Below are 27,372 nucleotides of genomic sequence, written 5' to 3' on the forward strand. Positions count from 1 at the left end.
AATCAGCCGTAAAGTGATGTAACTCAGCCGTAACGTGATGTAACTCAGCCGTAACATATAATTTACACAACCTTTCGTCTTCCCTGAATAATAACTCAGCCGTGACATATAATTTACCGAACCTTTCGTCTTTCCTGAAGCATATAACTCAGCCGTAACATATAATTTACACTCATCTTTCATTTGCCCTTGAACATATAACTCAGCCGTGACATGTAAATTTATAGATGTCTTCCCTTAAACATATAATTCAGCCGTAATGTAATTTTACAGAACCTTTCGTCTTCCCTGTAACATATAACTCAGCCGTGACATGTAAATTGACTGAACGTTTCGTTCTCCCTTAAACATATAACTCAACCGTAATGTAATTTTATCGAACTTTTCGTCTTTCCTGGAACGTATAACTCAGTCGTGACATGTAAATTTTTAGCTTCCTAAAAAACCAGACAAGAATCTCGTAACCATTTATTTTTCGAGGCCGAGAGAGATTATAGGCTAAAGGTTTAGAACTTCCTTATAATTTCAACCAAAAACGAAAAATATATAAAAAACGGATAACCATATAAGAAAAACACAAGTAAGGAAATTGAAATTGAACTTGTAACTCTGCTTCTTCTCTTTGACCTCCAGGAACCAGGACCAAACTTGGAAAATAGGTACAATGCAAAGGCCAAGGATCAACCACAGAATCCAATTGGGTTTTACTGACCAACTTATTTCCCCCCACAACATAGATCCAAGCCCGACCAGTTTCATCACAAGAACAAATGACGAGCCTTTTATCATCAATGAAGTAACTTGGCTGAGAGTTAAATTTGGGATGTTCTAAATCCGGCATGGTAGGAATTGACACCTCCATGAAACTCATCCATTTCACATCCCCACCATACCGATTATCAATCTTGTTCTTTGTCACCCAAATCTTAATCTTCTTTGTTACATGACACTGCCTCAACAACGAAAACCTATCTTCCCTAAAAACCCTAAGGGCAAGAGCATCACGACGACGGTTCTTCCCGCTTGGTAGATCACAAAACTTGAAGAATTCTTCTTACGAAAAATTGAAGCTAAGTAAGAAGAACAACAAGGGATAATTGACATGAGTCTTGTGATAATGAGCAAGCCAATACAAACTTCCATTCAACGATACCACACTTAAGTTTGTTAAGCGAATGGTAACACTTCCCTCAGTAATTCGTCTACTATATTTTGTCTTTTCAATCTCTTGGTCTATCCACGTATCGGAGGCAAAGTCATGGATTTTCCACGTATATTGAGAGCCTAAGTCTTTCATATAAACCGAAAGTGTTTTGTAAACAATTTCCTCAACTCTCTTATTATTATCATAACCTATGCCAAGAAAATCCAAACTAGGTTCGTTAACCTCGAGCTTGATGCATCTAGACTGTTTTAACCAAGGGTTCCAAACCACGGCTCCATTACCCACGTCACAAAGCAATAATCCACTGGTAGCAAACAAATTTTTATGTCTTTGAGCTTTTAAACCGGGATTATTTAAGGTTAACTCACGCACCTCTACCTTGGGATTGACGCTTACTGAATAAATCTTGGATCTAGTTGATAAAACGAATTGAAACGTCATCTTGTGATTGTTGATGAACGTCTTGTCGTTGAAGAGAGCGTTCCATCGTTTGCAAACGGTTTTGAATCGGTCAAGAGAAGTAGGAGGGACACGAGATAGGATCTCTTCCTCCAAATCCCATGGAAGCTTCTCCTTATTCGCCATTAATTAGTTTGTGTAAGACTGTAAGTCACAATACTTTTTCATATATATAGACGACTCTTTAATGATAAGTTTTCTTAACTAGGGTTTCCAACTGATTTGTTCACATATAAATCTCCAAGAATAATTCTATATATACATTTTTGGAGGGGATTTTTGAAGATAATGTTGAAGATTTGAGGTATAATTCAACAATTAATTCAAATGGGTGGGTTTTACCCAGTTTAACTCTGTTCGGATCATGGATAACATGTTTAATTCTGTTCTGATCTTGGATAACATTAATTTTTGGAAAAGTTACCTAAAAACTAATAATTAAAAACGAAAATTAATGATTTAATTACCAAATTTAATATAACAATATCTCTAAACTAACCATATTTCTTATTTACCTTAACTAATTTCCTAAAATATTTCTACCTAATTTAAACATAAATATATAATTCTTCTTTCATTTTTATTTGATCTTATACTTTATTTATTTGAATTTTATATAAAATATATATAGTTAATAAAATATTATATTTTTTCTGAATATGATGTAATTCAATTTTTTTAAAACGGACATATATTATTCAACCTATGAAGAAATAATATGTGTACAATGTCCTACATCGCTTAGAAAAATTGAACAATGGTTCAGACCCATATTATAAAAGGACCAAAATGATTCTGATTACGAATGAGCAGGAAGCTTGATTTATCAGGCGTACAAAATTAAAATAGTTATCCGATTTTACTCGGATTTTTTATTTTAAAGAATTGAAACTTTAAAATGTTTCAAGAAATTATAAATATTATTACTTTATCAAAAGTTAAATATTTTAATTTTAAAAACTTTTTATAAAGTTTATCTTTAAAAATGCTTTAAATATTTATAATTTTAAAACTTATAAAGTTTTAAAAATTATAAATTGAATTTTACAAGAAATTTAAACATTATAAATATATATAAAATATATTAATACGAGACGATATATTACAGGAAAAATCTTAAATATAACAATCAAAATTCAATGATGAATTTTGGGTCGATATTGTATTTTTTTAAGTTTCAAATTTTATAATATTAAAATTGATAAGAAAATGACAAAATTATGTTTAATTTCACGGGACTGGGTTATATGGTAGGACGGGTTTGGGTGGATAATAATTACGATTTTACAATGTCCCACATCGCTTAAAAAAATTGGAAAATGGTCAAGAGCCATACTATAAAAAGGACCAAAATGATTTCGATTACGAATGAGTATGAAACTTGATTTATGAGGTGTCCAAAATTAAAATGGTTTGTTTACTAGGGTTATTTATTTTAAAAAATTGAAACTTTAAAAAGTTTAAAAAATTATAAATTAAATTTTACAAGAAATTTAAACAATATAAAAGATATTAATACGTGACGATATACTGCGAGAGAAATCTTAGATATAACACTCAAAATTCAATGATGAAGTTTGGGTCAATATTAATCTTTTTTGAAGTTTCTAATTTTATAAATATTTGAAATTTATAATAAAATGACAAATTTGTGTTTAATTTCACGGGACGGGGTTATATGGTGTGACGGGTTTGATTGGATAATAACATGGGATAGTATGCTATGGAAAAAAACATATAATAATAATCATAATATAATTATATAATCTTAAACACTAAACAAAATTAACAATATTAAAAAAAAAAAACTTAAAACTTTAATTTTTTTAAAACACATTTTGATTCTTTTATAAGAAATTTAAACATTATAAATATTTAAACTTTATACTACGGGTGAAATTTTAGAATTGACTGTTTGGGTTGATAAGAATTTGCGATATAACTAGGAGTTAAATTCTAGAATGACAATCAAAATATAATTATATAATTAAATACTACTACGAGTGAAATTCTAGAATTGACGAGTTTGAATCGATATAAATATGGGATGGTGTACTACGGGTGATATTTTAGAATTGACTGGTTTGGGTTGATAATAATTTGCGATAGAATTAGGAGTGAAATCTTAGAATGACAATTAAAATATAATTATATAATTAAATACTACCACGGGTAAAATCGTAGAATTGACGGGCTTGATTCGATATTAATATGGGATGGTGTACTACGGGTGATATTTTAGAATTGACTGGTTTGGGTTGATAATAATTTGCGATAGAATTAGGAGTGAAATCCTAGAATGACAATTAAAATATAATTATACAATTAAATACTACCACGGGTGAAATCCTAGAATTGACGGGTTTGATTCGATATTAATATGGGATGGTGTACTACGGGTGAAATCCGAGAAACAACAATCAAAATACAATTATACAATATTAAACATTTAACAAAATAAACAAATACAACTTAAAACTTTAAAATTTGAGTTATAAAATTTCGTCTCGCGGTGAATTATACATTTAAATCAAACAATAGCATAAATTTATTAAATCATCCTAAAAAATATTCAATTATTTTTTATTTAATAAAAATATAGGCCCGCGGTATACCGCGGGTTAATATCTAGTATTTTACATTCTTTTTTGTTTTACTTCATAATATCTGAATTTTACAAATCTAGAGATATTCATGAGATCTATATTCTCTCCATTCGTTTTTATTATTTGTTTTATTTTTTATTTTTTATATTGTCAGTAAATCTATATTTTTGTTTAAAAAAAAATATAATTCTTAAACTAATTTCTACATGCATTAATTTAAACCGATGAAGGAACTATACAATTATTAATCAGGGATCGAGCATTACATTACATCTAGATAGTAGACCATCGAGGTTCGAAACTCTGCCTTTCACTCTACAGTCTATAGCGCATTGCGAGGCTTATAATCTTATATATGCGGGCTCAACTGGAGAGATAGAGATGCAAAAGGCATAGCGGAACAGCATGTGATGCTTTTGCTGACGCTCGACCTTGTTGATGAACCGGGACACGTCTGTGCGACATGTATGCGAGTTTAGAGCATCTCCTATGGTATTCAATATCTTGTTCCAAACTTTATATTTGGTGAAAAATCACTCCAATGATGCTCTATATTTTGTTCTAAAAACATATATGAACAATAATTTGGAGCAACACTAATCATATCATACGAACGGTTCATATCACTATTTTTATAGCACAATTTTTGTTTCACAAAGTACACCTCAATTTTATATATTACTTTTTATACATTAAAAATTATATATTTAAATCAGTATCTACTTATTTTTATAAAATGTCAATTTTCACACTAATTATATCTACAAAGTAAACACCACTCTTTCACATTGTTTGATGTATGCATGTTAAATTTCGTATAGCCTTTTCAATAGTTTATATTGTTTTGAACGTTCTCTCCAAAATGGACTTTCTTATAGCCTTCTCAATAGTTTGCTCTAAGATGATGATACTTAAATAAAAATGTATTAATCATTTGATCTCTGATTTATGTATTGTAATGAAATTTTATTAGATATTTGTTTTAAAATAAACTATCTATGTAGAATTTGTAAACTTCAAAAATAAAGGACTATGTGAAAAATTTAAATATAATATACTTAGAATATTTGTTTTAGAGCAAAAAAAATAAAGCGAACTAACAAACTATATATAGAGATCTCTAGATTTAGAGTTAAAAATAAAGTCAGCCATAGGAAATGGTATTAAGGAGGTATATATAAGATGGAGACGGAGATGAGGAACGAGATGGGGTTAGGAGTGAAGAAGAGACCAGGATTTTAGTTGGATCGTGGTTATGATGGAAGCTCATGTGTTTCTATCTGGTAATAAGTCAGCTTGTGAAATTGCTCGGTTGATTTTGCCAATCTTTTGTGGTAGTGAAATTAGGAAGATGTGAAACCGTTGACTATCTGTCATCATTGCTGAACTGAAGTGAAGCACATATTTTTTTTCTCTTTATTTTTTTTTGTGGAGAACTGAAGCACAACGTTACATTTGTCTAGTTGTATTTGTTTACTAATTTTTTTTTATAGCATTCAAATACAAATTATTTTTATTATTCTTGTTTTTGTTTGGAAAATTGCCGACAAGAAAAAGTTTAAATTATCACCACAATTGCATTTTTTCTTTTAATCTGGGTAGAGAATTGGAGTTGTATGTAAAAACTAATTTCAGTTACCCTATTTCTTACTAATAAGATTAAAAATATACTAATCGATAGATTAATAATTGTTAATTATCGATTTCGTTAGGAAATCACAAATTCAATCAAATAACAAAGGAACTAATAAAATCTGTTATAGAAGGGACATATTTTCTTGGTTTAACACCAAATGGGCTTATAAACAAAGTAGACATTTTTTCAAAAATAATTTGAGAAATAGGTAGTTTTTTTAGAAATTTGTGAAATAAACATTCTTTTTACTTTTTGTGAGATAGAGTTTATGTGTAATAAGCTAAAAGACAAAAATTTTGTCAAATACCACTTTACCCTTTACTTTATATGAGAAAGTTTTATTGTGTTTCCAATTTTATAGTATTTAAATATTTAGACTAATTATTATATTATAGTTAAAAAAAAATTTCATCTTTATTTTTTTGTATTAATATTTGTTAACTTCCAAAACAAGATGATTTCTATATATTCAATTATCAATCTCGTACACTAGCATTAAACATAGTTTTGTACACTAACACTTGTATACCAAATTATTTTATCCAACAATATTTATATAATATATCCTAAATCGTTAAATGCACCGACTTTGACTCATATTTATTAATTAAAGTAATGATTGTTCATAAATTTATATTAATATGATGTTGTACACCATCATGTACATCATTAAATAACCATGATAGTGTACTAATATTTGTATACTTTTATGTACACTAATCTCGTATACTATTATTTAAACTTTGTTTTGTACATTATCACTTGACAAAAATGGTTCTATTTTTTGTATATGGGGTGTACAAAGTAGGTGAAGGTATACGGTATTGTAGATGGTGTACGAGGTGATATATGGTATGACTCATTATCTCATCATTTCATATATACTATTAATATTATGTACACCATATTTTATATCATCTCCGTATACCATTGTATTATATAGTTGTACACCGCTATATATTGTCGTTTGTACACCACTTTATACATTGTCATATATCGTATTACGTGTATTACTTCTTAGATCAATATTATTCATTTTCTACATACACTATTATTTGTACACCACTTTTTTATAATATCGCGTACACCACGAGGTTGAGATTAAATAAAAGAAAATGTTACATATTTATGATAGATAACAAAATTAGATTTTTTAGATTCATATAAATCTTTTAAAGATTATATGTTTTTATGGTAATTATTTTAAAAAAAAATTATAGCAAAACAAACTAAATATGTATAAGTAAAAATAAGAAAAAGAAAAAGTAAGTTTTGTCTTTATTTGATTACATGACAAAACAAGAGAAGGTTATAAAGGTCATTTACAAATTAGAGAAGAAAAAGAAATGTGTCTATTCTCCATATTTATAAAAAAAACTACCTACTTTACAAATTATTTTTGTAAAAAGTATCTACTTCACAAAATATCTCAATCATTTAATCTGATTTTAGACCGACATTATAATCTTACCTTTCACACAACAAATTCGTTCATTTGTTGAAATTTTGTACATTTCCATTTCATTAAAACTTTATAGTATATACTATAAACAGACAAAAGAAGATATAATATAAACTTTTGTATATGCGAATTTAGGTGAGAAAATATTCACTGGTTCTCTCTGACTCAGAGGGTTCAGTGTAACTGTCTACCAAACAAACAAACCAATAGAAGAAACCAAAACCCTCTCTCTCTCTCTTTCTCCGCCCCTCCTTCTCTGTCTCTCCTCTGCATCTCCTCTGTTCCTCAGGTTTCTCTGCTCATGGCTGCTTATGGTCAAATCTCCTCGGGAATGACTGTAGATCCTCAGGTTCTCTCTTCCTCCAGAAACATTGGAGTTTCCCTATCACCTCTCCGGAGAACACTAATCGGCGCCGGAGTTAGGTCTACTAGTATCTCTCTCCGTCAATGTTCTCTCTCCGTTAGATCGATTAAAATCTCCGAAGATAGCCGCAAACCTAAAGCTTATGCAGAGAACGGTGCTTTTGATGTGGTGAGTGAATTCGTCTCTTTTTCTTCTTTCCCCTTAATTGCTAATTTTTGTTTTCGTGTTAGTCACGTTCTGTTTGATTCTCTTTATAGAAAATGTCTTATTAGGATTCAATCTGATTTGTTACTATTTTGAATTTGGGGTTTATTGTGTATAGGGAGTTTTGGATTCTTCATCATATAGATTGGCTGATTCAAGAACAAGTAGTAATGATTCAAGGAGGAAGACTAAGATTGTGTGTACGATTGGACCGTCTTCGAGTTCTAGGGAAATGATTTGGAAACTCGCGGAAGCTGGAATGAATGTGGCTCGTTTGAATATGTCTCATGGTGATCATGCTTCTCATCAGATAACTATTGATTTAGTTAAGGAGTATAATTCTTTGTTTGTTGACAAAGCTATTGCTATTATGTTGGATACAAAGGTATGCTCTTTTTGTCTCTTGTGATGGAATTGTTATGAAAGTTTTGAGTTTTAATGTATTTGTGTGGTATTGTTTTGTGAAGGGTCCTGAGGTTCGAAGCGGGGATGTACCGCAGCCGATATTTCTTGAAGAGGGTCAAGAGTTTAACTTTACTATCAAGAGAGGTGTTTCGCTTAAAGACACTGTTAGTGTAAATTATGATGATTTTGTGAACGATGTTGAAGTTGGGGATATACTTTTGGTGGATGGTAAGAGTACTTGTATCTTTGTGGTTTGTTGGAGTCTTTGTTTTAGTTCATTTTGTAATGAGAGATGGCTTCTTGTGTTTTTTATATTAGGTGGAATGATGTCGTTAGCTGTTAAATCAAAGACGAGTGATTTGGTGAAGTGTGTGGTTATTGATGGTGGAGAGCTTCAATCTAGACGTCACTTGAATGTTCGAGGAAAGAGTGCGACTCTTCCATCCATTACAGGTTGATACCAGCTGATGTTTTTCCAATATCTTGCATCAAGGAGCTTTTCTAATAAAATGTTTTTGAGTGGTTATATTCTGGTTTTAACTCCACGCAGACAAAGATTGGGAAGACATAAAATTTGGAGTGGACAACCAAGTCGATTTCTACGCCGTCTCCTTTGTTAAGGATGCTAAAGTTGTCCATGAGTTGAAGAACTATCTCAAAAGTAAGCCTGGTCCCTTTTCTTCACTCTCCTATTATCTTTGGTGAAATTTCTGTGAAACTAATAGAAGATTTCCAAAAACATTTATAGCCTGCAGTGCAGACATATCGGTGATTGTGAAAATTGAAAGTGCAGACTCTATAAAGAATCTTCCTTCTATCATATCTGCTTGTGATGGGGTTGGTTTCAAAGTCTTTTCTGTCAGAGTTTATATGTTGATACTTAGCGCAGAGCCTTAGCTTATATAATTATCAATGCTTTTTCAGGCAATGGTTGCTCGTGGAGATCTTGGAGCTGAACTTCCCATTGAAGAGGTCCCGTTGTTACAGGTAAATCCAAGACTTGGTTTCTGAAACATTACTTTAGACTCTGTTGGTATTTATGCATTTGCTATTGTGTCTTAATTTTAGGAAGAAATAATCAGAAGGTGTAGAAGCATTCATAAACCAGTGATTGTTGCCACAAACATGCTAGAGAGTATGATTAATCATCCAACGCCTACAAGAGCTGAAGTCTCTGACATTGCAATTGCAGTACGTGAAGGCGCAGATGCTATCATGCTTTCTGGTGAAACCGCACATGGAAAGTTCGTATTTCTAATTAAAGCCTTACCTTTTGACGTCAATATAACTTACCATGTCATGTGATCTTGAATGTTCTTTGGTTTTAATTCTCGGATGTCAGGTTTCCGCTGAAAGCTGTTAACGTAATGCATACTGTGGCGTTGAGAACCGAGGCAAGTCTACCTGTCAGAACCTCGGCATCCCGTACCACTGCTTACAAGGTACTCACACATTCCTCATATCAGAAATATTATATATGATATGTTAGGCAAATGTGAATGTGTTAATAATGATATTTTTGTTACAGGGTCACATGGGCCAAATGTTTGCTTTTCATGCTTCTATAATGGCAAATACACTGAGCTCACCGCTAATTGTATTTACGAGAACCGGATCCATGGCAGTGCTTCTAAGCCACTACCGCCCATCTGCAACAATTTTCGCCTTCACAAACCAGTAAGTGTTTGTTCATCTGTCAATCAGGAAATGTCCTATGTATGCAACTTTTAATCGATGAAATGGGTTTTGATCGATCTTTTGGTTTATTTCCTTTAGGAGAAGAATAATGCAAAGGCTTGCTCTTTATCAAGGTGTCATGCCTATATATATGGAGTTCTCGGATGATGCAGAAGATACATATGCCCGGTCTCTCAAACTCTTACAGGTACGTTAACCATGTACCTTCTCATCTATCAAACATTACATTTTCGGCAGTTTTGCTTACACTTAACTTATACATCACTCAGGACGAGAATATGCTCAAGGAAGGACAACATGTAACTCTTGTCCAAAGTGGCTCGCAACCCATTTGGCGTGAAGAATCAACACATCTCATACAAGTCCGTAAGATAAAGATAGGTGGATGATGTTTTTACTTCTTGAGCTACACAACATCTTGCTTTTACTCAGCTTTCTTTCTCTTACACAGTTCGATCCATATTTTTTTGAATCACTCACAGTGAATCAAACAACCATATAAAATTTTAAGTTATTGAAGCTTTTTTTCTGGTTATAGTTTAGTACCTAAATGTTTGATATGTCATGGAGGATTTCTGTCTATCTCATCTGATTACTTATTGGTAAGAGTAACCCATATAACACATTACAGTTAAGTCTTTAGAGCTTAGGAGTTTAAAGAAGAAGTCTTTTCGACGAAAAAGACTGATCCGATTTAGCCTTTTATTTATGAATCAGTTTGCTGTTACATCACCGGAAAACTGAAAACCAAACACACATTTGTTAGACTTTAGAATCCTTCTCTCGTTCCTCTTCACTCTCGGTGTCATAGTCATCATCACTCATGTCTTGCATCTCATCTTTTCCTTCTAGTTGTATAGGTTTGTACCATTTTGCACATGCAATGTATACCACCAGGTCAATGCTCGTCAACGCAGCCAGGAGGAAATAGAATCTGTCTAAGTGACCTTTGTTGAGATTCCTTGGAATCCAACCAGGCATGTGATCCTCTGTTGAGATCTTCACCACCATTGTTACCAACAAGCTACTAACAAAGTTCCCCATTGACATTGACATCATACACAGAGCGCTCCCGAAGCTCTTTAGTCCGTCTGGTGTTTGCGCGTTGAAGAACTCAAGCTGACCCACGTACATGAACACTTCTGATGCCCCGATGAGTGAGTATTGTGGAGCCTGCAAAGAGTAGAAGAGTGTCAATACTCGGAAGTTTCTTTTGTAAGTTGTTGATTTTAGGACCAAAGTGAGTTTTAAGGTCTGTGTTCATTACCTGCCAGAAGATGCTTAAGGAGCTTGAGCCATCACAGTGAGTACAACTCTTGTCTGCATACTTAAGCCTATAGCATTCCACAATCCCGGCTGCAATCATAGCTATGACAGCAATCACAAGTCCGATTCCCATCCTGTGAAGCTCGGTGATTCCTTTTGATCCATTCTTTTTGAATCTGTTGGCTACTGGCTCGAGAACTCTGCGGTACAGGAATATGAACAAAGCGACGCTAAGGATGTCGAAGCTGGACATACTTGCCGGGGGGATTTTGAAATCTGAGACAGAGGTATTCATTGCAGCGCCTTGCTCCACAAAGAGAGAGGCCATTTGAGTGAAGACGACTGAGTAGATTATAGTGCAGAGCCAAATTGGCATCAGTCTAAGAATACACTTGACTTCCTCGACTTGTGTCACTGGACAGAGCCTCCATGGGTTCACTGAGTCTTGTTTCTTGTCATCTAGATCTCTAGCTGTGATGTACGCTGCTTTGTCCAAGAACCTGAAATTCCAAAAGGAACATGTTAGAACACTTCATGGCATTGAAGTATATGGTGAAACTGCAATTTTTGGTGACTTACTTGAATTCATCGGTATGCACTATCCTTCTCCCTGTGTTAACTGAAGCATTTTTCCCTTCGCTGTCTCCGTCATACATCTCCTCTCTCCCTCTTAATGGTGCCTCCACCGATGATTTCTTCGTTGCAGCGACCAAAACTTGGCAAAACCTCGAAAGAGGATTCCCCGTGGGCTTGAAATATCGGTATCTCGGTGTTCCAACAAGGAAAAGAATCAACCCAATGATAGCAGAGCCAGTGGATGCCCAAAACCCGAGTGCCCACATTCCCTCATCCTCAAAATACCCCAAGATGGTGTTCGAAAAGAGCGATCCGAGGTTTAAAGCAAGGTAAAAGTAGCTGAAAAACGCAATCTTCGAGTACCCTTCTTTAGGATGCTCCTCATCGAACTGATCCGCTCCAAGCGTTGCAATGTTTGGTTGGTAACCGCCATATCCCAATGCGATCAAGTAGATCGAGAAGTAGAACATTGTGATCTCCATCATGGAATGTGAACCACAAGGCGTGACTTCGTCCCCACAACCTCTTGGTCTAATCAAGAACATGTATGATGATAGCGATAGCGATGAAAGTCCCTGCGTTTTCACATCCAAAAAAGCGTTCTTATGAGCTTAAAACGTTCCAACTTAAAAAAGATGAATCACATTTTGATAGTTGCTATTACTTACAATGACAAAAATGACTTGGAAGATAGCACAAGTCTTGTAACGACCCCAATACGAATCGCTGAGAAACGCTCCAACCAATGAGAAGATATAAACAGTCCCTGTCCATTTGCTAACGTTGTTAGCTGCGTCTGCGTTGTTCTGCTGCAAAACGCGAGTTAGGAAGAGCACCAAGTTCACTCCAACTCCAAAGAAGGCTAGTGTAGCCAGCCCCTGGTTCACTGTTAACCGGAAAATTAGATTAGAACCCGGTTTAGAGAGAGTTAACCAAATTATTATTGATTTGAAAGAAACCAGAATAGATGAAAGAATTGAATGAATGATTGTTAATAATTGTTCCGTGTTCGTCAAGATGATGTTAACATTTCTTTGGTTGGATTGTATTTAATGACTACTTCATTATTGTTCCACCTTCTAACGAAATCAAATAAAAAAATGATAATGAAATCTACAAATAACTACAATTTTAGCAAATTAAATTCTTCATGCGAAATACAAATCGTTAACTAATAATAATTATTAAAACTATTACGTGGACTCTACTAATAAATCATCAAACCAAAAAGAAAACCCACTAGAATCTCTTAAATTGTACTTTGTATAAAAATAAATGCTTTGTGTAATATTCTTAAAATATAATTTAATAGTAACATAATTTTGTAAAGCAAAATTTGAAAATGTTAGGAGAAAAATGTGAAGAAGTGGACGTGGCAAAAGCCAACGTCATGGGACGACGAGATGGGTAATTACGTGTAAGGCAACGTAATTCCACTAACACATGCTTTCCTTGCACTTATTTTAATTTATTAGTGTCGACTTTCTCAAAATAACTTTTTTTCCTTTTTTTGGTTAAATTCCATAAAAGTATCTTTAAAAAACCTAAATATCTATCTCCATATATAGAATCACTTACAAATCTGAATGTTTTCACTTTCAGTTATTTTCTAAATGACAAACTAGATCCATTAATTTTAACAAAAACACTCAATCATTCAGATCTCTTACATCACATTAGTTGCGTTTGAATTATTAGTATTTTGTTTTTTGGAGAAAATGATTGAAAAGTACACATATGTTTATTATATAATAACTATTTTTCATCATAAGTATTCTTTTTGCTTTACATAAGTACTATAATTGTTGGGATCCCTATAATTAATAAATAAAAAATAGCAAGAATTTATGGGAAATTTACTAGATAAGTCTGGAAATTCATTAATGATGCGTCCGTTATACAACAAAAAATTATATGCATTTGTCATGTGGTTGGGGTTTTTCTACCAAAACATGCAGCGTACGTTCGAACACATGGATATGTCTTGACACGTTCACGTAAAATTCGAAGTTAATTCTAGTTATTAATGTTGGTTCTATTGTCACTTTCCTAGTTTCTGATAACTTATTACCTCAAAGATAAGTATGCATATCAATCAATCTACACACTTTTAGATATACATCATATCGGTATCTAGTTTTTTTCCCTTGTCAGTTCAATTCATACGTTTTTTTGTCGGGATATATATCTCAATTTATACGCTACACATAATTTTATATACAAAATAATGTAAACATGTGTGTAGAAATATACAAATCATGTATTAAGCCATACTAATGATTTGAATCCATGAATTATATAGGGACCGGCACTGAATATACCTTATGCAAAGATGCTATGAGTTTGCATGTGGTATCTTTGAGAAAAGGACGTGAAGAACAAAATAAAATAAAATAAAAGATTCTATGTTTTAAGGTGTCGATCATATATTTTCCTCCGCTTTGGTTTATATTCTAGAGTTGATTTCTTAGCAAAACTATATATTTATTTCAATTTGATATATAGTTAAATTGTAATTTTGATTAGGGAAGAGAGACATACGAAGAATGACGATGCCAGCAACCCATTGGCCTGAGTTAGAACGAATAGAGGGACGACCATAGTAATCCACTGTCCCATCTCTTGTTTCTTCTTCTCCTTCTTTCTTCTTCATCGTCTGCATTTTCATTTAGTTAAATTTAATTAACTGATACACACACATCAATTTATCTATAAATATATAGAAAGATGCTTTATATGCCTAATTATCTACTAGTCTCTACAACCTTTTGTGCTCTTGATATGGAGAAGATTCATGAGTTCGATAGTTTTGTATTTTCCGGAACTTAACCAAAAACTAAAAACGTTTTTTTTTTTTAACTCTTACTTTTTGTATTGGCACGTAATTCTCGTTTCGTATACACAATTTTCAAGATCATTTGGAATCATTCTCAACTTTCAATGACAGCACTAAACGGAAAAATACTTACATCTATATATTTAAATTAAGAAGATTAGATATAATAGAGCTAATTAATTAAAAAGTATGGTGTATTAAAAAGAAATTTGAAGAAAAAGAAAAGATGTTGAGCTAAGTTTTTGCACATAAAGATCGTGACTTTCCATTGCACTAAGCATGTCCTTTTGATCATGCTCTTCTTGAGCCACCAAAAGCTTAGAAAGTTTTTACTATAACAATGAGTAACTTAAAAAGAAAATATTTCCTTTTGTAGTCACATATGAAATTCAAGAAACAAGAGCCTTAATCAGATAATCAAAATCTTATAAGGAAGAAAAGCAAAGGTCCATTACTTCAAACTCTGATTAATATATCAAAGAAAATAAAGAAACAATTGAAGGGACAAGCTTAAATATTACTTACGTCTTTGTTATAAATCTCTAGGCAAGACATTTTGCGATGATATATGATTATATGTATGTGAGTTTTGGCAAGAGAGTGATAACGAAATTTCTCTTTAGTTTTGGTGTTTTTTTTCTTTCTTCTTTTCGTAAGTGATATGAGAGAATTAAAACAAAGGACGAAGAAGGAAGAAGCAGAAAGCAAGTTCAAGCTTGGGTGTTGTAGAGAAGAGAATGTTGAGAATAAATAGAAGTTTGGAAGATGATTTGAACGGTTCTGATTTTACATGGGACACTCACATGCCCAATATCTATTTTTAATTGTTTTGTTTCTGAAAAAATACTTTAGCACGATGAAAAAAAAAGCTCAAAAGCACAATTTTAATTATTTAGGAAATCAATATTTGCATTTTCCACCCAATAATTTTGTTTTCTCTGGCGCTGAAAGGCTTCTTGTGCTTTCGAAACTTGGGGATGTGGCTGAGGCTGATGGTCGGAGGATATTTATTTATTTATTTTCGTAGCAAAACTTAAACGTTTGGTAGAAATAGATTTAATTAATGATTCTATAAATTTCACTACAACGGAAAATCCCAAAATATTTGTTGTTAGAAAAAAGAGGTACCACATTAAATTAAATAAGTACGTATAGACTGAAAAAATTGAAGGTTCGAATAATTTCTTATATCCAATTTAGATTTCAAATTCTAAAAGAAAAAAGAATATCTTTCTATTCCTGAAGTTACATTATATTTTATGTTGAACACTCGTGATCACACATGTATACTATTAATTGGGAAGCATTGTGTGAACTACAACATTGTAAGGGTAGTTTAAAACTAACTAAATGAATATTTTTGCATGGGTAATTTAGTAAATTAACAACTACTCCAACTAAATAAATATCTTCAATTTTTCTTTTTTAAAAAATGATTTAAATCAATAAATTAAGAAAATTTTTGGATTTTAGATTTGTAATTATCTAGAAAATGGTTTCAGTATATATTTAATATTTTAATTAGAATTTAAATGATATAAACGTTTAAAGTACTTTTTTTTTAAAACAAGTAATTTTCATTATTTTAAAAATATATCACTAAGCTAAATTTGAATTATATAAAAGAAAATATATTTTTAAACGTATTATAATAGTTACAAGCTTTTGAAATATTCATTATACTAGATTAAATTATTTATTTATTTTTAAATAGTAAAACAAAGTTTAAATACCAATATTTAAAAATTTTAATGCAAATATTCAAAATGAGAACCATCACTAATATGATTTTTTTGGCAGATCATTAATTGTATTCGAACAATAATGACTACCATATTTGCGATAATGTATAAGGATAAGTTTAATTTAAAAACATACCAAAATCGTTGAGATCTAATTTTAGCTTTAAAAAAAAATATTTTCGTTATCCTAAATTTAAAATATGTAATTCAGATTAGTTTTTTTCCAGTAAAGCTAAAATTGAATCCAAATTAAAATCTAATTTTATGTACAATCTATCTCTTATAAATGTTATGCATACATTCATATTGCCTCACAATCAATCTAGAATATTGATTCCTTAAAAAAATAGATAGAGATTCATATGTAAATTACTTCATGTTCTAATGATATTTATCTCCTAATTTTACTATCCATTTATGCGTATGCTTATAGATTTTTCTTTCAGGGTCAACATTAGATTACAAAAAACTAGCCGGGTGTTGGTCAATATTATACAACAGATAAAATTATGGAATTAACAATCAAAATATAGTTATACAATCTGAAACAATAAACAAAACAAATATAACTTAATTTATGTTTTAATTTTAACTAAAATCAACAAATTTATCAGTTTATTAAAAATAAAATAAAAATTAGCTTGTGGTACCCTACGTGTAAATCACTACGATTTCATGAGGTTGCAATATCAATTTATACAAATTTTGACTTTTAAAATATACTTTATATAATTATTGAAAGGTATACATTAAATATCGGTTTTATATACTTCAATATCATAAATTTATAAATCACAAATTATTTTTAAATATATTAATCCAAGATCTACCACAGGTCAATCCCTTGATTTTTAATATATTACAATAAGAATATTTAAAATAATAAAAATATTATTTAATTTTACGAAATGAAGTTATCTGGTGGAACGAGTTTGGGTTGATACTCATACGGGATGATAATCTACGAGTGTAATCTTAGAATTAACAATTTTAACACAATTATACAATCTTAAACACTAAACAAAAGAAACAATATTTACAAAACAACTATAACTTAAAATTCGAATTTTTAGTTACAAAAAAATCGAACAACGGTGTACCGCGGAGTAAAGTTTACATTATATCATCTAATTGATCAAATTTCAAACAAAATCAATTAATTTGTATATACATCAAACTAACAAAAATACACAGATTTTCCAAATATCTCTATATTATTCCGCAAATAGAAACAAATCTAACATTCGATTTACTATGCAAAACACAAATGAAATATAAATAATATAAATTAATAAAAAATTTAGTTATTGTATCATAAATAACACTATACAATTTTTCTATGCATATTATAATTTACACACTACAATATCTTTCACTAAAAATATATTCCAATACATTTTTTAAAATATAAAACCCGCACATATGCGGGGTCAGAATCTAGTTTATGTTAAATTAGAACGTTTATTTATTTTTATTGTTTTGAACACAGAACATATATTTATTTAAATGATAAATCCCATGATTAAAAACAACTAACTTTTTATTATTAGAAAACTATAGCATAACAGACAGTTTAAAAACAGAACTATTTATGTCATAGTGGCGTGGCTTAAATTTTAAGTTCATTTGTAAAACAATAGTTGCATTTGGTAACACACACCTTGTTTCTGGAAACGCATAGTTTTCATTTCGAGAGAGGACATTATTAAACTCTTAATATTTTTGGGCAAAGGCATATATATAAACCATTACTATACTTATAAATTACAGCACTACCAGTTCTTCATCACTCAAACTTAAAATCATATTACTAATTGTAAAGAATCTCTATCATTTTTGTAAAAGTTAATTTTCAAAACACAAATGTATAACAAGCTAGGTCATGACTAGAATATCACAAGGACGATAATATACAAATATATATATGATCAGTGGTTTTTTGGGATCAACATGTAGAGATTTCTACCGACAATATATCGTCTATGTACAACCTAACTAAACGCAAGCATGCCTTCAACTTTCTATACTTTCTCTTTGTTTAATTCATGTCTCTGGTGAATATATATATATATATATATATATATATATATTTTTTTTTTTTTTGTTCAAATGAATTTTGTTCTGTTAATGTTACTTTAAATCAATGACGTTGACATTACTTTCTCTTCCTTTTTTCCTTTCCTAAGATTTCGATTTTTCAGCTTTTGTTTTCAATTTTCCCTAGTGTGGACCAGAAAAACGAAATATCAAAATCATTAAGAATTAATATCGAATTGAAAACAGACAAAAAAACAGACTTGAACAGGATGGTACATATGCATTTATACGTGTAAATTCTGCAACCAAGTAGTTTTTCAATTATTTAGTTATCAGTGTCTTGGTTCTTAAATATGCGAGTCGATCGACATTTACTTTTTTATTTAGTACATTGCACAAAAAAAGAAATGAAAAGAGAGTTTCACTTTCACCACAACTATTCTATGACTTTCGTTTATTCAAAACAAGTAAAATACTAGTACATGATTATGAGTTAAGCAAGCCGGTAAAAAATATAATCGACTAGTAATCGACATGAGTGACCAGTCAGTAACCTTTTAGTTGATAAATTAGGTCGTTTAGACATTAATTAACTAGTAAATATTCGATTAGCCAGTGAATTAGTTTACTGCTTTATAGAACTACTATATATTTTTGTTTTGATCAAATAGAACTACTATATTATAAATGGGCATTTCGTTGGGGGAAAAAGATTCCCAAGATTTTTTTTCCTTAAACAGAATTTCTGTTAGATTTATACAAAAATTCCAAACAATACAAAGTATAACTAAATTGAGTAAACAATATTTAGTGGGTTCTTAACATGCCGAGCTTAAGGGTTACAGATACCAAAAACACTGTTTTCAATTTTTAATTCGTATAAAATAAGTTTCTAATAAATACGCTTCGAAATTCATTTTCGTTTTGATTATATAGATGGTGAAATCAATTTCAGGGTAGTTTTTATTGCCATTGATCAGATTTGTGGGGAAAAAGAGTGTATGGATCCACATAAAGACACATACTACAAAAAGATTATAGGTGCATGTTCTTGGTCGAAATGATAGAGTTAGACAATGACATTTGATTTCTAAAAATTATGTTTTTAACTTTTAAAAGAAGCCAAATGGAAAATGTGTCATGTTACTATGATCAGTTGATCTTACCTATCATAGGAAAAAATAAAGGAAGTTCTTTAAAAGCAATCATCTTCTCCATTACAATTGTGGAATAAAATGAGCACTGTTTGGGAACACACACAAAAAATTCCATGTAAAGTTTTTTTTTTTTTTTTTTCTTTTTTAACTTTAATATTCCATGTAAAGTTAATTATGCCCATTGTTTTTTGTTTTCCATATAGTATTGTAAGTTTTTTTAAATATATATTGTAATTTAGTTTCATTGGACTTTGGGGTATTTAAAAGTATTCTTCACTAGAATGATACGTAATTAACAAAATTTGAAAAAAGTATAACTCTAAAGCGATCGAGTTATTTTTAGACTCAAACGCCAACTTTAAACTACAATGGTTAAAAGAAAACTATAAATGGAAACGCACTAAAAGTGGTTCCAAACCGCCACCAAGTTTTTCTAAAAATATTGGATAATTTTAGGGTTAATCTATACTAGCTAGTTTTATATTAGTGCTAAAATTCGAAATTTACCAAATATTTGATATTCTGAGCACTTTCAAAATCTAAAGATGTTGATTAGATAATAATTAATTTGAAATCAATTTTACTGTCATTGTTTGTTTTATGGAGGATGATATGTTTCCGGTCAAAAACTTGTCATGCTTCTTATCGGAAGAGAAGTATACGTCAACACCTCATAATTTCTAAGTTTAAGAAACCATTAACGATGATATGCACATATATTTGCAGGTGAAAGTGAAACCTTTCATATCGAAACTAATCAACTAGTTAAATTATGGAGTAATCAAGTACAAGAGAACTGTACAAAACATTAAATGACGATAAACAGCCAAAATCAATTTCATCTATTTCTATGGGGTATTCTTTTTATCCACACTCCTACTTTATACATTTGTTTATCCGAACCAAAGCAATTTTTACATAACAAACCTAAACTATGTAACTGCTAGATAATTTCGACATTATTATTATTAAATAATCTAATAAACTTGAACTGTATAATCGTTAGCCAATTAAATAAAAATAATAACAAATACAAAAAGCTCTATTAAATTGGCTAATAGTTATATAGTTTAAATTTGTTATTTAAAAATTATATAAATTTAAGCTAAAAAATACAAAAAATTATAATTTAAATTGAAAAAATGGCATGAAAATAATTAAGGTCGATTTTAACAGCATATGTACAAACTGAAAAGCAATTGCTCGTATTACGTCCACCCACTTACTTATCAAATTTTTCTCTCTTACGTAACCAAATCACCTTTTTGGTTTTTAAATAAAACAACATCCATTCAAAAAAATCTGCTTTTGATAAGAAAAAATAATAAATTAAAGCTGTAGAGAATCAAGAACAAATCACTTATCATGAGGCTTTACCAATGTCCCCATATGCACAATAGAGCAATTAATTGATAAAAATGTTCTTACAAAACTTAATATAAATATGTAAAAAGTCCGCATGAGCTCGAGTTGGATCCCACTTCACTTGTTTGTGTATATAGCTATTGGTTTATTTTGTTTTATTTTTATTTTATTTTATTAAGACATCAACATCCATACCAGATTAATTTTAAAAACTAATTTATTTTTAGAAGAAGAAGATAATAGGTTAACAAATTGTGGTGAAATTCGGTCATAATCACTCTATTTGCCTCTGAAGGAGACAATAACCTGAATTAGCACATTGCTTAGCTCCACTTTAAATTTATTTCATTGGTCCAAGTCATATATATTCACAGCTCATAATAGAGCTGGGTAGATTTCATTTTTTTTTTCTATCGTGTGAGTGCTTTTTAAATAATGTTTTCTCGCTTGATTTCATTCTTAATGCCTAAGTTCGGTTCACTTGTTTGTAACAAACTAGGTGATTATGTTGCTTTTATTTATTTATTTGAGATTATGTTGCTTTTTTCTTTCTTTTTTATTACCAATGTTTTCAAATTAAACCACACCAGAGAGGAAGTTAAACCATACAGGTTTATGAGTTATAGAGAGTAGATGCGATGGTGCAAAATATTGGTTTAAGTACCATTTTGATTATTTTCTACAGTTAAATATTTGATTTTGTTAGAACTATTTGTTCCGCATATAAATTTGGAAGATTTGTGTACTAGTATATGAGTGTGTGACAATCCTACACTTTTGAGATAACTTTTGGATATGAGATCAACTCACACTTATTAGTAGATTTGATTGCATATAACATCAAGATGCACATGTTTCAAAATATTTCAAGCAATATTTTTGTAGTTAAATCATATTAATGTATAGATATTCTATGACGGATAAATAATCTTAAGAATGAATTTCAATGCACGTACAAAAAAAATTCATGTTGAAAAATAACTCGTATAATGCATGTCGAGTAGCTTTGGAGCTTTCTAGAGTAAAATATCGTCTTGGAAACAAAACGAAAACTACAAACTAATTGTAAATGAAAAATGTGGATGGTTCATAGACAAAAACACTAAAGAACGCACACAAAAAAAAATACTTCTCCTTTCAAAGTTAATATAATAATGGCATGAGAATGTATCCATCGGATACCGCCAAGAAGATTAACTGAGTCAAGTTCTCAATAAATATATCTATACGAGGAAAAAATTGTGATAGAAATTTTAATTTGAAAGCATAATGATTGTATAAAAGATAGGACAATAGTGAATTTTGGGCCAATAGAAACCCTAGAAATAAAAAAGGACACAGTCCCGTCCACTATATATACTTACTCCATCATCCACAAAGCCTCAGGTCCACACATACTGTTCATTGTGTGATAAATTACATCATCGGCTTCACTTATCACTATAGTGGACTGTGGACTAAAAATTAAGAATTGGACTAGATTAGGTTACAAACAGACGGAACTGGTCTAATCTACAGATAATTGAACCCTAAGCCATACGAGAATTTGCTGTTTTATTCATTTATTTATAAACTTAAATTAAATGACGCTATTATACTTTCGTAACAACGAGCAAAACGACGTGGTAAGGGTACAATATAACTTTTAAAGAGATTGTTTGTAGATCCATAGATTTGGTGTGGCCAAAATTGTTTGGTTCAGACAAATAATAGACGGTGCAAGCTGATTAAGATAGATTTGGAAGATTTCAATTATACTAAAGACTAGAAGACACGAAAGGTCTTCTTTTCATGTATATTCCTTTTCTTTTTTAGTTAGTTTAATCAAAGACTCCATCCTCAATATTTTGTGAGCCTTCATTTTCATCATAAAAAATACATAGCAATTTATCAAATTTGGCATGGTATCAAAGCTTCCTTTTGATCTGAGATTGCTCGATTAGTTTTTATTCAACCCAAAATTCAAATTGTTAAAGAAAATGTTAATCCATACTTTCAAAACCTTTTTTTTCCTTTTGATGAAGATCATTAAAACTTATTAGTCTGTAAGTTTAATACATTCATCAATATTAGAATAATGTTAAATATCTATAATGTATATATGTATGACTAATTATCCACTAACAAATCATTAGAATCCAGAGCTTAGGATGTGTGTGACTCAAACAGATTAATCATATTTAAGGAAACAATTAATTGTTTATCTTGTATAGATATGATTACGTTTTACTATTAATGACATTTGTTCATCATTACGTATTACGTTATCGACTATAGTATTTTGGAAAATAATTAAAATAGAAAGCAAATCATGACCTAATTCTTCCATATTACAATGCTTTTTTGTTTCAATTTTAGAGTTCTCGTTGTTTTCAATTAGTACACTTGGCTCTTTTGTCTACGCCACTAGACACTAGTTTTACTTTTCACATTTAAATAAATTACGTACTAATCATTAGCCAAGTTTTCAACTTATGCATATGCAACATCCATTATCTTATAACCGTAGATTATTTTATATAGTAACTTTAGTTTATCAAACTTTTGCCTCGCCAAAATTTGGTAAGTTTGCACCACTTATAATATTTTTGTGTTATTTTATCAATCCATATATATGTAGCGTGACATGTCTCGTTGCGGTCGACAACTATTGATGAGCTGTATATAAAGTTCATAAATAATACTAGTAATTCATTGGTCTGTATAATCGCAATTATGGCTCTTTAATGACACCATTGGGAAATAGATTATCCTTCTTTAAATGTCTAAAATGACTCTTCACGTACGGCTCTATTCATCTTAATGGTTAATGAAAGGTCATTTACTTTTCAAATGATAGGTTTATTGGTTCACCAAGCACGGAACCGGTAGTTTTAAGTCAAATTTCCAAATCTGGTACGTTCAACCAATTGCATACGGCTGTCAAACTATTTTGTTTTGGATAAACTAATTATCCACTCAAATCATAAGAGTTTACTTTTACTAAGAGAGGATACAATTAATATAGTTACAAGAAGCCAAACAATCCAAGACATCAACCAATATATTGGTCGAGTAAATTAATGGTAAAGCTAAAAAAACAACAACAATACTCAAATAGAGACTTTTGGATAAAGATGAACTCACAATTCATCCAAATTAAAATAGCATACAAAACAAGTGAAATCGATAAAAAAAAAAACAACGTCTTTAGCTTGGTAGTCCTAGTGGAAACCAAAATAGAAGGAAATAAAGCCTCCAAGATCGTTAAGGCCAAACATTTAGCATCAATAATTGTTGAACGATAAATGATTGGCATCCTCGCTTCTGTTCCAAGCAGAATAGCCTTAAACAAAATGTTCCACTTAACAATAATAAGCCCGTAAAGGAGAATTTCAGAACCATGAAAATCCAAACAAACGAGACTAAGGGTGCAAATAAACATATAACTAAGTTGTATTATTTTAAAAATGCTTTCGATTTTAGGTTGTTATAAACTATAATTATCGTAAATTAAATTAATTAATTTGGTACAGGTCTAAATAATATTATGTTATAGTTCAATATCATATATATGATTATTTTCATGTATATATATTAGTTAAAAAGACATAAACTCTGCATAACATTTAATTCATTATTCGGTTCTATATGTTTCAATTGCACTAAATTCAGTTGTGATCTTGTTTGTTTGGAATAAAAGACAATGAGTCAATCAGATTGTAAACAAATTAACTTGGATACTGTTTGGGTCGATTCAACTCTTAAGATCAGCCACGAGTTAGTACTTAGTAGGCTACTTGTCAACTTGGCTTGTGTGTATGTGGTTGTTATTAAGTACGGCCATGCAATCGCAGTTTTCAATTCTTATAATTTTCCTTTAAAGCTTTTCAAATAGATAGGATTTTTAGTGACATTCTGAAACATTGTTGTCAATGTCGTCTTATTGTAAATTCTTGCCTATTTTTGGTTGGTCTCTCGAAAGTATGTCTATTACTGTTCATGTTATTCATTGTTCTTTGTACAAATGTGATGTCATTTTGCATAAAACCTCGCATTCTCATATTAATTACTTTTAAATTAAAACAAGTTAAAGTGAAGACAAATAGAAATTTAGGTCTTGATTTGACAGCAAACCTTTAAAGCTATTACTGGTAACATCGAATCTGGAAATATGTGGAGTAAAACGTACGTATTGATAATAAAAATCCTTTAATTTAAGTTGATTCTATAGAAAAAATCGTCTATTCGATAATTTATTCTGTAGTGGCTAGCTAACTGCTATAAATCTCAATGCTAAAACAAAATTATGTGTATTTCAATGTTTTCTTTCGCACTGTGTTCTATAGTACTTATGTAACATATTTGCTAAAAACATTTACGTATATGATATTACTGATGACTTACCTAGTTATATATAATCTATAATTCTACGAATGATCAACCAAAATCAGAACGTTTTTTTTTTTTTGTAAGCACATCAATATTCATTAGGCATTTGAAATTCTGCATATTCTAGAGTTTAAACTTTATCTCTGACATCATTTTTTTTTGGAGCAAATATCGCTGACATAACGAAGTTCATGATCTCTTAGCCAACGCCAAAAACACTTCTTAGTGTTCCAATTTATAACAATACTCATAATTAGGATCGTTTTAGCATTATCCTTTAGATTCCGTATCTCATATTTAATATCCAAAAGCATATTTAAGATTGATTTGTTTTTAGGTAGAAACAAAAAAAAATGATTTAACAAGCATAATTTGGCTTAGAAGTGAGAGGAAATCTATATTTTCTAGACTCCATGTTTCATCAAGCACTAAACTTGCGAGTCTTTAATATATACTGTATCCTTTCTATATTTGTATGTTTTGTATTATAATTAATTATTTTTATCATCAGTCGACACTCAAACTAATCTCAATAATCTAAAAAAAAAACTGAATATATTGTCCATTTAACGCATATAAAATAATCAATTATGATTGAACTTGCTAGGGAAACACTCGAATTCTAGCTCTTCAACTTCCAGAATAGACCCTTCAACCAAGGTATCAAAATTATAGCAAATTATTTTTGACTTGTTAATAAATATTTAGTGGCCATTCCAACCAAGTAGTGTGTATTGTGGTCTAATGGTTCTGAGAGTGAGAGTAGGTCACTTGTTCTATTCCATTTAGGATAAGTGATTTACGTCTTAAACGTAGTATTATTATCTACAGTTGGCCATGAACACCAGAAGAAATTATGGGACAAAGGTTCAAACTCCTATACACAGTTTATATTAAAAAAAAAAGAAAAAAAAAAGTGAATGGCTTATGTAATCAACAATACGTGGATATAGAATTATATTTCTCCAATACAATGCACACTATAAGAAACTATATTACCATAAGAAACAAAAAAAAGCACTATAAGATGTCATATATTACTTGATAAGGAATCGTAATCGATGCAACTTTACGTTAATATATATGTATGCGTACACTATTATATACTATATGCGACGAGCTGTTTACCAAAAACCCGTTAGTGGCTTTTGATTCGCTTATGTAAGCTCATACATCAATGGGGTTCGTCCTTACTTTAGCACGTTACAAATATTGATTAGATTATGTCTTCTTTCCTAATTTATCAAATATGTCCTCAAACGTGGATGTAGAACAAAAAGTGTCTTCATTGTTCGTGAGAAAACTCGAAAATATAGTCAGGACTCAGGATCATTCATGAGTAAGAAGATTCAGGATTAGAAATTTAGAATAGCGAAGAAGTGAACCTCGCTCAAGAAGTTTTTATCCTCTAAAGGGTTAGGATATGTTCAAGTTTTCACCGATATTCATACTCCATCCTCTTGAGTCTTGATACCCGATCACTCTGGGTTCTTACAAAACAAAAATTGGCGGGAGCAAAAAGTCACAAATGCTAGCTAAGATTTTCTAGGAAGCATTTTCTATATAATAGCTAGAATCTCTATATTCAGTTGCAGCAAAAAAAATCTGTATATTGGATCGAGTTTTAAATTCATTCATTTTTTTTTGTTCTTTTTTTCAATTCGTGTCTGTCAATTTACATTTTCTATTTTCCTCAAGTTCGAGCAGACAAATCACTTACGAGATCATTTTTGAGAGAACTTTGCAAGTTTGCTACGTCACGCAACGCAACAAAGATGCAAAACCTAACAATGTAGTTAATTTATAAGAGTTTTATCATTTTGTTAGACCCGTGGACTATATAATTATAAATGTAATAGCTTGTATAGATCTAAATCGGTATTATATTGATATATGGGTTTGTAAAAAATGTATTTAGATAAATCTTTCTTATGCCCTCAGTGAGTTTATATAATATTAAGAAATATGACACGAGAAAAATATGTATTTTGTACGGTACTAATTATCCATTTTACTACCATAC

The 27,372-nt window shown here is 30.5% G+C and overlaps 3 protein-coding genes across 3 annotated transcripts; 1 reads left to right on the top strand and 2 right to left on the bottom strand.

The window, feature by feature from the left end:
• Positions 1-356: 356 nt before the first annotated feature.
• On the bottom strand, positions 357-1,782 carry AT1G32430 (F-box and associated interaction domains-containing protein; the record flags this gene model as incomplete). Its single annotated transcript, NM_102978.2, has 3 exons — positions 1,138-1,782; positions 602-1,050; positions 357-437 (listed from the first exon to the last, which is right to left on the bottom strand). The coding sequence occupies exons 1-3, from the start codon at positions 1,748-1,750 to the stop codon at positions 357-359; spliced, it is 1,143 nt and encodes a 380-aa protein (NP_174521.1). The 5' UTR covers positions 1,751-1,782.
• Positions 1,783-7,368: 5,586 nt separating this feature from the next.
• PKp3 (plastidial pyruvate kinase 3) lies at positions 7,369-10,587 on the top strand. The gene is made up of 12 exons (NM_102979.2): positions 7,369-7,860; positions 8,015-8,281; positions 8,364-8,529; positions 8,620-8,754; positions 8,852-8,962; positions 9,050-9,138; positions 9,226-9,288; positions 9,370-9,545; positions 9,644-9,743; positions 9,830-9,978; positions 10,078-10,186; positions 10,269-10,587. The coding sequence occupies exons 1-12, from the start codon at positions 7,630-7,632 to the stop codon at positions 10,386-10,388; spliced, it is 1,716 nt and encodes a 571-aa protein (NP_564402.1). The 5' UTR covers positions 7,369-7,629; the 3' UTR covers positions 10,389-10,587.
• NRT1.5 (nitrate transporter 1.5) lies at positions 10,572-15,413 on the bottom strand. Its single transcript, NM_102980.4, has 6 exons — positions 15,203-15,413; positions 14,383-14,497; positions 12,510-12,727; positions 11,845-12,416; positions 11,267-11,765; positions 10,572-11,172 (listed from the first exon to the last, which is right to left on the bottom strand). Exons 1-6 carry the CDS (start codon positions 15,230-15,232, stop codon positions 10,762-10,764), a joined length of 1,845 nt encoding a protein of 614 aa, NP_174523.2. The 5' UTR covers positions 15,233-15,413; the 3' UTR covers positions 10,572-10,761.
• Positions 15,414-27,372: the final 11,959 nt, after the last annotated feature.

The sequence above is a fragment of the Arabidopsis thaliana genome (assembly GCF_000001735.4).
Source record: "Arabidopsis thaliana chromosome 1 sequence".
Taxonomy (NCBI): Eukaryota; Viridiplantae; Streptophyta; class Magnoliopsida; order Brassicales; family Brassicaceae; genus Arabidopsis; species Arabidopsis thaliana.